The sequence below is a fragment of the Pseudophryne corroboree genome, chromosome 2 (assembly GCF_028390025.1).
Source record: "Pseudophryne corroboree isolate aPseCor3 chromosome 2, aPseCor3.hap2, whole genome shotgun sequence".
In the NCBI taxonomy this organism is placed as follows: Eukaryota; Metazoa; Chordata; class Amphibia; order Anura; family Myobatrachidae; genus Pseudophryne; species Pseudophryne corroboree.
In genome coordinates, this window is record NC_086445.1 from 240,672,591 (window position 1) to 240,686,031 (window position 13,441).

At 41.8% G+C, this 13,441-nt stretch overlaps 1 protein-coding gene across 1 annotated transcript in view; it reads left to right on the forward strand.

Moving 5' to 3' along the window:
- LOC135012655 (signal transducer and activator of transcription 1-alpha/beta-like) overlaps window positions 1–13,227 on the forward strand; it is a 328,629-nt gene extending 315,402 nt beyond the window's left edge. The window contains exon 24 of the mRNA XM_063952569.1: window positions 12,017–13,227. Coding sequence (XP_063808639.1) covers window positions 12,017–12,123 — 107 coding nt within the window. The 3' untranslated portion in view covers window positions 12,124–13,227. The remainder of the gene's footprint in view (window positions 1–12,016) is intronic.
- Window positions 13,228–13,441: the final 214 nt, after the last annotated feature.

A 13,441-nucleotide genomic window follows, 5' to 3' on the forward strand; every position in this document is an offset into this window, starting at 1 on the left:
CATTGAGTCTCAAAGCTCAGTGTAATTAAAGGCTATTGTACTCCGTCTGCGGGACAGAAACTGACTATTCTTAGGTGTAATTTATTCGGAATACAATTAATCTTCAATTACTATTCCTGTCCTTAACTATGCATAAGAACATGTGAAGCCCTTTTAACATGCAAACTATTGTTTGGGGAATCTCGAAGGTCAAAGAGCCATCTTTAATATACCATACTTTGCTGAACTCAGGGGAATATTAACTTATAAAATACATTATTTTGATTAAATATGCAGCGTGCACACACACATGAAGTGCATATATGGCAACGTGCAGCGTGATATTTTTCTGACTTTGACAGTCCACCCTTTGGCAGTCACCAATAACTGCCACTTCCTAAAACATTTCAAAAAGAGAAAAATATATGTCATATGTAAATACATTTCTATGATTGGGTAAGGGAGGAGAGAAGAAGGTAGGAAAAAAGTATGACCTAGTGAAATAGTAAAAGTATGTATGTATGAATCCATGTTTGGGGGGTCATGTATCATCGTGCCGTACGTGTTTTAAATCAAGCTTCGAGGTATTGCGAAGTATACATTTGAATTCCTTCTTATCCCGTATCAAGGGTCTGTGGATGGGCTGTCAAACTTTACCGAGCTCTTTTCGGCTTTTGGTTGCAACAAAATGGGGGAGCACATTTTAGTTGATGATACATGAATGGGGGGATATGTGAGTGCTGATATCTGTGCCTGTATTCCCTATCGACTATGTGTGTCATTACCTGAAGGTTGTAGAGATGAAGATAAAGAACAATTATGGAAAATGCAGTCATATTCTATGTGAGGTTAATGTACATTTGTTGATTGAAGTCTTGTCTTGATGTACATGTTGACTGCAGTCTTCTTTGGGCTTTTGTCAAAAGTGCGAGCAAAAGCTTTGTCAATGTCCATAGACTTACAAAAAGTGTTGGGCTAGCGTAATTTTAACGTTACTAGGGATAAGGGGGTCTATGGCATAGTCCATCTGTTGTCTGTGTACAAGGTTGTCAAAACTTCTTCTTTAGTCTATCTGCTGTCTGTATACACGGTCGTCAAATTCCTCTTCCAAGCGGGTCTTTTTACCTTGGAGAAAAACAAAGGAGAAACTGGTGAAAGAAACGGACCGTGGAATCACATTTTCATCACAACAGTGTCTCTATCGTTGGGTCATAAATCAAATAAATTTTGTTATGCGATAGTCATTACCTCAGGCAGTACTTTTCCAATATAACATAATCCTTCTGAGTTTGGGGCAAGCCGCTCATACGCCTTTCTCCCGCATATGAAATATGCATCATCGGGGAGAACATATGGGACGGAGTAGGACATAACCATATTACACATTTTCCATATGAAATCTCCTAACCCTAATTCTCCCATCTGTTTAGTACACCTATCAGTTTGTACGATCTGTGCACTGTATCCTGGTGATACTTCTCCAACTCTCATGGTCCTACTTCTTAGGGTATACCTATATCGGAAATATTTTCCACTATCGGCTATGTGGGGTATGAGCTCTGTATCTGTAGGCATTCTATCGGCTCTATGTGAAAAGGTCATGGTTTTGTTATTCCATGACACTTCCCAATTTCCCGGCTTTCGGGGATTGGAAATGTTAAAACATATTAGGGATCTATCCACATGGTATTGGTGGAGCTTCAAACTAGGAGGACTGGAGATTTTAAACCTCCTGTCCACCGGCCTCCCACCACTTAACTCAAGTACCTCCCCTACCGTTAAAGGGAATGGTACTAAGCCTGATTTGCTATGGCCTTGAGGTACTTGAAAGCATACCCAACAATCTGTCTGATTTAACACTTTACCCACTAAGGAGTGATAGTCACTCAATGGATGCCGGTCCATGTGGATATTAAAACTGGACTGACATTTCTTGATGCACCCATCCTCTACTACACTGTCACAGAGTCTACAGATACAGTTCTTTTTTTTTTTTTTTTCCAGCTAACAATCCTCCACAATGTTTACAAATAACATGGCTGCTAGATCGTTTCCGGTACTCGCCTTTGCTTGGTGATTGTGTTGCTATTGGAAATTTACACCTCCGTCTCAGTCATCGGAACCTTTCTGGATCCTTTCTCAACCTCCATGGTACTCTCGCCGGAACAGACTGCTCGGGTCAACATCATGGTCAACAGGAAAATCCGGATCACAGTCTCTTGGGGCAAGTCCATCTTACAGGAGGAGAAAAGGAGAAATTTGTAATGGGGGTACAGGAAAACAGTTTGAGGGGGAGAGAAACTTGTTACGATAATTAGTTCTCTAGTCTTGTCGTCCTTCTTGTTCTGCTGTCATCTTAAAGGTGCTGTCTCTCAGTCTTCTAAACATTCTGGTGATACAATATTTCTTCTAGCTCAGCGCTCTTTCTGTAAGGAGAATAAATCTTGCATTACCATTTGTCCAACTAATGTGTGACATACCATCTGTAACGTTATGAGAACATGAGAAAGAAGAGAGAGAGAGAAAAAAAACAACGAGAGAGAACCGTTCATATATATATGCATCACATATATCAACAATAAACAACAACAGAAAAAAACATTGTCAGATCTTCCGTTCACCATTAGGCTGTCACATCTACATGTCCAATGGTATCCTTGCATAGTCTCTCCCACCAGCATTTCCATTCCTACACTCTGTATCTGGCCAGGATACATCGATGCTGGCAGGTCATACTGGGGTTTGGTAGACTTCTGCAAGGACCAAATAGCTATGTGATATTTGGGTCCTGCCGATGAACTTCAGAGATGGGGAAAAGAACATTTACAGATGAATTACAACGTCTACCCGGCCGTCCTTGTGCCTGCAAGGAACTGACCTCCCATTTCATTAACTGTAACCTCAGGCTTACTATCAGTCCTAATGATCACCTTTCCTGATTGCATGTTACAGGTGCGGCCCAAACTCCTTCCTATGTGATCTCTGATTACAATTTGGTGTGTCATAACTCTGCTCATATCTTTGTCTAGGGGGTTTATATGAATTTGGTCTACTTCTTGATCTACAATCTTTTGCAAAATGACCTTCCTTCTGTCAATTATAACACCTTTTCACCTTTGACTTACCCACAGGGATCTGGGGCTTCTTTGTTTCCCTGTGCTTGATGATGTTTTGCTCATGCCCAACAGCGGAGTTCCTTAATGCAGTTACTGGGTTATTTCTCCAGTTAGGTAGAGAGGCTTGTATACTCGTTCTTAATACTTCCTTTAAACCATTTATTAACACCTAAACTGCTACTTTCCTGTAGTGTACATTTGTTTTAATATATTGTGTTCACCCTGACAGGATTTTGTTCCATTATGCTATTTTGTGTTAACTCTTTGGTGTAAGATGCATTTGTCTGTGAGTAACATACAATACCGTACTTACCTGTTGACACGACCTCACCTGACCCTCCGTTAGGGGGTTCTGCTATTGCCTTTACCAACTTGGCCGTGTCCCTCTGGGTGTCTCGTATGATGACTGCTGGGTAAGGTGTTGACATCGTGTTGGTTTCACCTTCTCGCTGGTAATCCTGAGGGGAGTTTAACATGGGGTGCGACTTGCACAGGTTAACATTTGTAATTTTTTACACTTTCATTTTTATAAACATTATTACATTTGTTACTTTCATTCTTAATATAGTTACTAAGTGCATTTTTATCGTACACCATCGCCATTCTCTGCAACCATAATCCTCTCCATTGCCATGTCTCTCTTCCCAAGATGAGAGTTTGATATGTAAGTTAAATTTCTTTGTATTTCACTTTCCTGTTGCCACAATTTTAAATAGTCATAATGTTTGATCCGTCTCTTTGCTGATTTAATGAGACCTATCCTTCTCCTTAGATTTTGTAACACATCTGGGCTAAAGCTACCTACCCGGGGAAACTTCTCCCCGTCATGCACAGTCATTCTTTCCCATTCATCACATAAAACCTGTGTGTGTGAACCGTATTTTTCACACATTACATACCTTGCCGACCCGATTGGTCGGTTTACTGAATCAACCCGAACCGAGGTTGATCGCCCCCTACCTGAACAACTGGCCCCCATAACTTGCAGGTGTTGCTTTCACTACCTCTGACCTTCAATCAGGGTCTTCAGCGAACCCTTACAAAAACCAAGATGTTCAAGATAGGCCGACGGTGGCGGTTTACCGAGTACCCCACTCACTCGCCCACGCCGACCAATACGCCCACACACTGCCTTAGTGCTGGCGTACTCGACCCAGGGCCCCTGCGACCTGAACCGCTATTTACTGGAACATGCGAGGGTGATCCGAAGAGCACTTACTCTTTCCAGTAACTATTGGTTGCTGGATAGTTCCTGAGTGACCAGCGAACCTCCCTTAAAATAAATTTTTTTTACACAAATCACGTTAGAATGTACAAATAGCGTTTATGACCCCTTTCGTACGCAAATGGCACTGGGTCAGATTACTAACTAATGCACACAATTACGTGCGGTACAATCGTTCGGCACATAAGCAACTAATCTTATGTGCGGAGCGACCAGTGGAATCGAAAATTGCGGCTGCGAATTCCTTCAGCCAGAGCTTTAATGGCCTATATGGGTTCTGCACCAACCCCCTGGGTTGTGCTCTTTTCTCTATAGCGGACTTCTTAGTCTGCTGTACCTGGACCTCCTGGTCTGTTCCGGACCTCCTGGTCTGCTATACTCTAATGCTCAAATTTATGTTTAACAAGGGATGCCTCCCCAGCCACCATGCACGTCACTTACATGTATGTACCTCACGAGAACTCGACTTCTTGTGGTTCAACCCAAAAATTGTAAAAACATATATATACAAACACTCACTCACCACATGTACACTTTACTTTTGTTTCTATTTCTGCGCAGAAATTTCTTTCCTTTAGACCAGATGAGTCGTAAATTTAGAGAAGGATCTATTAGTTTAAATTTCGGACACTAAAATTGACTTGCGCTATTTATCGCGTTGCCACCTTTTCGCCTGTTAAAATAATACTATAGTGTGATTTGAGTTACGTGGGCGTACCCAGACGCTCCGTTGCGTAATATACGCTGCGTGCGTCGGCCTTTACGTTGCGTACACTAGTCTAACCCTTTTGTTAGAAACACGTGTATGCCAGCCAGATATGTCCACAGAAATACAATTAACACGTTTATCAATGTAGATGGTCTTCAATCATCTACCGAGCACCACCCAGGTCTTTCCTTGTATCTTAGGCAAAGCTGTGTGCGTGCTTTACAAATTACCCCTTAATGTATTACTTTTACTCTTTAACTTCTAATAGCAACAAATCTTTCTTAGCACGTTATCAATGCAAATGGCAAACAGGAAGGTGAGATGTGAAAACTACAAATGAACATGCAATTCTAAATTTAATCTAATAACATACATTGATGTAAGCACACGCATATAGATATTACATATAAGTACCAATCACTATTACTTATGATTGACTATGATATAGACTAAATAAATGCATAAAAAAAACTCATTAAATGATGATTTCTTTTTGACAATGGATGGCTGATTATTTCCTGAGTCAACTGAAAATCAGCCGCTTAGGAAAAAAATTTTTTCTTACCTTCCCAAAATGGCCGCTGCTCCTCCCCCTTCCACCTCCATGAGGGCCACACAAAATGGTGGACAGACCATGCTGCTTCTTGTCACAAAGAAAGTCATCATTCAAACTCCTAAAGTTATCACGCTATGCAGAGCGATTAAAAATAATTTTAAACCTATTTAAACAGACAAACCATCCAATCTGCGTGTGTAGTTGGCACCAAATAGAAATAAAAACCAGATTTACAAAGACAATAACGTACTGTTCTTACCTTCCAGTTCCCGAATTCCCTCAGCACTCCTTACTAAGTGAAGCAGGCGCTTATCTGGTCAGCACTGCGAGGGATAGCACCTTCCCGCCTTTTGCTGATCGATAATGTCTGCTAAAGTTACCTAGTGCAGATATGTGAAGACCGGAGGACGAGCTCCCAATTGACAATGTCTATAATATTTGTCCTATTAAAAACACGTTAAAGGTTAAAGAACACAGTACGCAATTGGCGCAAAAAGTACCGCAAGGGTACGCCCTTAACTATACCTTAAGGAATGTACTTATACTGTAAACATTTGTGCAGTGATAATGTGTAGATGTAATGCAGTGTAACCTTGTTAGCTTAAAAGCTGTATGAGCGACTATGACGCTCTGAGAACCCCTTAGTAATACAATAATCAACCAAATACCGGTCTAAGGTTCTAACGCCTTTAGTGAGAGAATGAGAACGTTCACTTTGCAAAAGAATACACTTTACAATTTATACACTACCAAGATAACATAGAATATCTAACCAAGTAACTACACATAAAATACAATAAAGACACAAGTACGTTTAAGGGGGAGGGGAGAGAGAGGGGGAGAGAGAATGGCTAACAATAACAATAAGACAATATGGTTGCAGAGAAACTTACACATGTGAGGAACAATTGCTGCGCAGTTAGTCAATGCTGAGAATCTTTGTGGAGAGAATACTTGAGCTTACCCATACTGGCTGTCCCTATATACACAACACCCAGCAACAACACAATGGTACCGCATGGGACAGAAGCTAGACTCCATTTTGGGAAAACTCCCATGATTCCAAAGACTGCAACACATGGTTCAAAGGGGGAGGGGAAAACACCCAGCAGCAGCCATTTCTTACAAACCAACTAATCTTATTCCACATTCCAATCCAACTTCCTAGAACCATCTTATTCAATTTCACATTCCAAACAAACTCAGTATTTCAATAACCAGAGCATATGGTATGCTGGCTATGCTATATGAATCATCACAAGAACCACACATATCAGCCTGCCATTGCTACAAGCACATGACTACAGTAACAAAAGGAAGTATGCTTTGACTTTAAACCTTCAGCAAGATGCATCATGTAAAACTACTATAATCTGTTATAAATCACCAACCATAAATGTATACCAGGAATGCTATGCTACAGATTGTCTACTGTTCCAATTCATTACAGATTTCATAGAGTATTATCACCAACACATAACAATCACACAACTGCACAAGCCTCATTAACCTTAAGCCATTTGTATCTCCACTAACTATTCAATACCAATCATTTCACAACTACTTTAAACTATTCTATGCCAATCAGCCATGTGGATTCAATACTTAGCCTTTCGCTTGGAGGTCAGTCCTGGGGATGAACCAGCCATGCTGCTGGGTGCTAGCTTAGTTCTGAGTGAGTGTCTGTGCCCTGTGATTTCCAGTGGATATAATCATACCTGCATTCCAGCTGTGGGGGTGTGTCAACCACAGGAAGTGTGTGTCTTTCACAGCATGTGGGCTAGCTGTATCAGTGACCTTGGTTATGCAAAACGTTGGGTGATGACTAACAAATTCCTGTCTTGTGGGAAGCTATTGTTTGGCGAATACTGTCTCACTGTCCACTTTCAGTTGAGACAATGACATCTCAGCAATCATTCTTCTGGAGACAAATCCAGCCCCATTTCGTAAACACAGGTGTTGGCCCTCCTCATTGAGTCTCAAAGCTCAGTGTAATTAAAGGCTATTGTACTCCGTCTGCGGGACAGAAACTGACTATTCTTAGGTGTAATTTATTCGGAATACAATTAATCTTCAATTACTATTCCTGTCCTTAACTATGCATAAGAACATGTGAAGCCCTTTTAACATGCAAACTATTGTTTGGGGAATCTCTAAGGTCAAAGAGCCATCTTTAATATACCATACTTTGCTGAACTCAGGGGAATATTAACTTATAAAATACATTATTTTGATTAAATATGCAGCGTGCACACACACATGAAGTGCATATATGGCAACGTGCAGCGTGATATTTTTCTGACTTTGACACCATTTTGTTTCAAAATCATTATTTAAACCTGTGGGGTGTAACGTGTTGTAGTTGAAAATCAGATTCATCTCGGTTTTTGCTAACAGGGTCGCCGTATTATTAATACGTTTATTCTCTTTTATGTGCCTCAGCCCATAAAACCCAGAGGCTTCAGAGATGCGGCATCCATGTTTTAACTTAAAATGTGCTGACAGAGAATGTGTTTCAAGACCTTTTTTAATGTTTCGAACATGCTCTCCCAATCTAGTTTTCAAGGGTCGGGATGTACGCCCTATATATGTCAAGTTGCATTTGCAGCTAATCGCATAGATGACATTACTTGTGTCACAAGTAATAAAGTCTTTTATTTCAACAGTTTTATCGTTAATGGATACTTTCTCAATTTTACTGCAGCCTCCGCTTTTAATACTGCAGCAACCCATACAGTTACCGCACCTAAAAAAACCTTTAGACATTATCCTTGATGTACTTGATTTGGTGTGTAGGGTGCTGGAAACTAATTTAGACCTCAAGTTTGGGGCCCTACGGTAGATATGGACCGGTCTATCTGGCACCAATGGTCTAATGACTGGGTCATTTTTAATAAGGCTCCAATGTTTCCTCATAATCTTTTCGATAGATCTATGTTGTGAAGTGTATTCTGTGACAAAAGCCCATTCATACTTCTTGTCTCTTTCTTTTTTCACATTATTAGTAGTAAGAAGTTCCTGTAGACCTACTGCATTAATGTCGTTCAAAGCTCTATTTATGTTCTCACTTTTATAGCCACATGCCTCAAACTTCCGTGTTAGAGTGGCGGCTTGCTGTTGAAAGATAGCATTGTCGCTACAGTTTCTCTTTAATCTTTTAAGTTGGCCAACTGGGATAGAGTTAAGCCAACTTTCATGATGGCAGCTGTTAATGGAAATGTAGGTCCCAGAATCCGTGGGTTTTGAAGAAGTCTTGGTGTTAATTACACCGTCTTCAATATAAACTGTTATGTCAAGAAAATTGACCGTTTCTTGATCAATTTGAAAGGTTAAGTTTATATTTTTGTTGTTGGAATTTAACTTTTGACAAAAATCATTAAGGGTATCTATACTGCCACGCCAGACAAAGAAGACATCATCGATATAGCGAACATAGGACACCAGGCTCGACCCGAGTACATTGGACGACCAGATGGTTTCGGCCTCCCACAACCCCAAAAAGAGGTTGGCGTAACTCGGGGCGAACCTGGTGCCCATTGCTGTTCCTGTCTTTTGAAGATAGAATTGATCTTTAAAGAGAAAAAAAATTGTTCTCAAGGATAAATTGAACTCCTTCTATAATGAACTCTCTAGTATCATCAGAAAGATCAGATGAATTAAGAAAATGATTAACTGCTTCTATACCATATTCGTGTTTTATAATGGTATAGAGTGAGGTAACGTCGGCTGTGACCAGGAAATTCCCTTCCTCCCAGTTAATGGCTGCTAGTATTGCTAAAAAAAAATTGGTGTCTTTTAAGTTGGATTTATTGGATAAGACTAGAGGTTGAAGAACGTAATCTATTACCTGTGATAAGTTCGCAGTCAAAGATTCAACTCCCGAGATTATAGGTCTTCCTGGGGGTCCACAAGGCTTTTGTGGACCTTTGGGAGGATGTACAATACAGGGGTGATAGGGTTATCTACCAGGATGAAACAATCCTCTTTATTACTCAGAGTCTCCTCCACGTCTCCTGCTGTACTGGCCTGTCTCCTGGTAGCGCCTCCATGCTCTGGACACTACGCTGACAGACACAGCAAACCTTGCCACAGCTCGCATTGATGTGCCATCCTGGATGAGCTGCACTACCTGAGCCACTTGTGTGGGTTGTAGGGAGGTCATACAGGCACGTGGAGGCCACACACACTACTGAGCCTCATTTTGACTTGTTTTAAGGACGTTACATCAAAGTTGGATCAGCCTATAGTGTGTTTTTCCACTTTAATTTTGAGGGTGACTCCAAATCCAGACCTCAATGGGTTAATAAATTTGATTTCCATTGATAATTTTTGTGTAATTTTGTTGTCGGCACATTCAACTATGTAAAGAACAAAGTATTTAATAAGAATATTTCATTCATTCAGATCTAGGATGTGTTATTTTAGTGTTCCCTTTATTTTTTTGAGCAGTGTATTTTTCCGTGACTGGCTTGCTTATGATGCCATTTGTTTTGTAATATGTTTTAAAGATTATATAGGCAAATATAGGTCAATAGAGTAAAAACAAACTTCACATTTTATGTGATTATTGTCATGCAGCTGGTATACCTCCTAAATATGTCAAACTGTGTTCCCCTTTTTCTCCTGCTTAGTATGATCCCAAAATCATGTTATAGAATGGAGTGTGGATTATGGGGCTGATTCTGAGTTAGACATAAATGTCTGTATTTATGGTTTAGCTGCGGAAGATTTACTACGTTATACTAATGCAAGATCCCGTGCAGCTGATGCCAGACTGTGATCCCGTACAGCTACAGTGAGATTCTGTATAGCTAATGCCAGATTCCATTCCGTACCGCGAAGGCCAGATTTTGTACAACTGAGGCCAGATACCACTCGCCGCAACCATCGTAATTAGTATTGTCTCTTGCAGCAGTGCTGTGCTAAGTGCAGGAGATGAGCAGTAGGCTTCCATTCTCCTTACTCATGACTCAATCGCACAGAACTCAATCTACATGCCCACAAGTCAGAACAGTTATAAGTGATCGCATTGTCGCTGCTCAGTTCCTGCCCCGAACACCGACTTAATCGACAGACAGTTACGACCTGTCCAACTCAGAATCAGCCACCATGTATTTTTTTATTTTATTTTGTGTATGTGGGACTTATGGTCTGACTTACATTTATCTACAGAACTCCACTCAGTGTGGGACTTATGGCTTAACTTACATATATTACATTACTCTGCTCATTGCGGGACTTATGGCCTTACCAGTGGTGCAAGTAGAAAAAATGTCTTATAGGTACTGTGTGCGCGCGCCTTCGGGTGTGGCCAAATACCACAATAGCCAATGAAAATGGGGGCGTGATACACATATGGGGGTGGGGCAGATACACACCACAGTGCCAGATACACAAATGCCCCCAGAGTGCCAGATATACATTGCCTCACAGTGCCAGATACACAAATGCCCCCACTGTGTCATATATACATTGCCCCCCCAGTGCCAGATACACAAATGTCCACCACAGTGCCAGATATGCCCCCAATGCCAGATACACATGCCCCCCCCCCAGTCCCAGATATGCCCTCAGTGTCAGCTATGCCCCCAGTGCCGACACACGTCCCCCCAGTGCCAGATACACATGTCCCTGCAGTGCCAGATATGCCCCCAGTGCCAGATACACATGTCCCCCCAGTGCCAGATACACATGCCCCCCCCCCCAGTGCCAGATATGCCCTCAGTGTCAGATATGCCCCCAGTGCCAGACACACATGTCCCCCCAGTGCCAGATATGCCCACAGTGCCAGATACACATGTCCCCCCAGTGCCAGGTATACATCCCCCCCACCCCTTCCCCTGCTGCTCACCACTGCTGTCCTGTGTGTGTGTGAGGGGAGGAAAGCGCAGCCTGCGCCTCTCCTGCCCCTCAGTCTCCGGCGGCGGTGCAGGTGTCTTCCTTCAATTCAGCGCCGATCCGTGAGCCAATCAAAGCTCATGGTCCGGCAGCCTTGGCTGCCGGTCCCCGAGCTCTGATTGGCTCACGGGCTGGCGCTGAATTGGAGGAAGACACTGAGGGGCAGGAGAGGCGAAAGCTGCGCTCTCCTCCCCTCATGCAGCAGTGGCGGTGAGCAGTGGATGGAGGGAAGGAGCGTCAGCCCGTCGGCGGTGGGTACGGCGTACCAACGGCTAAATTCTTAAGGGTACGCCGTACCCGCCCACTTGCACTGCTGGGCCTTACTTACATTTATTACATTACTCCGCTCATTGTGGACTTATGGCCTTGCTTACATTTATTACATTATTCTGCTCAGTGTGGGACTTATGGCCTTACTTACATTTATTACATTACTCCGCTCATTGTGGACTTATGGCCTTGCTTACATTTATTACATTATTCTGCTCAGTGTGGGACTTATGGCCTTACTTACATTTATTTTCTCCATCTAGATATTCATATAGAAAACCTTCTGTTAAATCCAAATAATGATCCTTTCATCTCAAGCCCTTCTGGGGATTATCATGAACTGTCCATGGAGTCTTTTGACAACTTGTAATTACCTGTAGGACACAGCTGGAACCTCCTTTACCAGATCCACTCTCGTCTGAATTCAAGCATCTCCTCTTCTCATTTCCCTTATACATACCGGTTTGTGGAAATGTGCACAAAGTATATGCCATATCTGATGTCAGAGTCTTGTGCTCTGGAGTCTGAATGTATCATTTGTGGAAAATTAATTAACCTTTGTTAAGATTGAATACATACAATGTACAATAGGGAATGTGAAATTGATCGTTATAAGAGACCTGTAACTAGTAGAAGAGAGGCACATATATATGGAATTAGCAAAGATGTAATTCATCTGCCCTACTTAAATGTATGTGAATACAGTGTGACAAGGATACTAGCCAGATATAGTTATATATCCAAAAACACACACATAAAATTTAAGAAAACGATAGTATGATTGCCACTTGCGCTAATATTATACCCAGACCATCAATACAATTTCGACATAGTTCAGCCTGATATAATAATCACCCTTCCTCACTTGATGTAATAGGACATAGATATTTTCGGGAGCTCAGCACATTCAGACTTGAGCAATTATGATCACATATTCACCGCTGGAGGAGCAGTCCCAATGGATGTTAGAAAACCTTTTGTATGGTTCCGAAAAAGTCCATCTAAAGGCACTGCAAGACTGGTGAGGAAGTGGAATCTGGTCCTGATAAAAGTGCAATGTCCCAAAGATGGTAATTAATTCCAGCTGTCCAAAGAGAGAGGGGTGCCAGGCAGTAGATGATCTGGATCAAGTGGCAATTCTCACCAACGCGTTTCGCTGCTGTCCTGCAGCTTTTTCCTCTAGCGCCCGAATCTACCCTTTGGGTATTTCAATAGTTATATATCCACCTGTGGCGGGAACAAAAATCATAGGTAGTGTAGTGGCAGCCTTGGGTAACCAGCGTAACATGACTTCATGAATCAACTGACTATGTACTGTACTACTTTCCTCTCCACCATTGTGGCCACACTGGACAATTAAGGCTTCCAGCAGCTGGGTTCATCATGCAGAAGTAATTGTAAACTAGATCAGCACGTGACAGATATAGTCCATTAGTTTCTGTAGTGTTGGACATTAAAGCCTTAGGTTTTATCAGTTGGTTGAATAGCACCGATGTTTCCGCAACCATGGTGACTTCATCAGCCTGTCTCTGAATGTCAATATGGGTAAAGTGAATTACCACTTGAAGCTCAATGGTTTGTGTTGGTTAATTAGCTACAGCTTGGGGCAACTTCTTGAAATGCAGAATTGGGCTGTACTGCCTTATCCTTCTGTGCATGCATTAATAGAGATTCAGCTGTACTTGCAA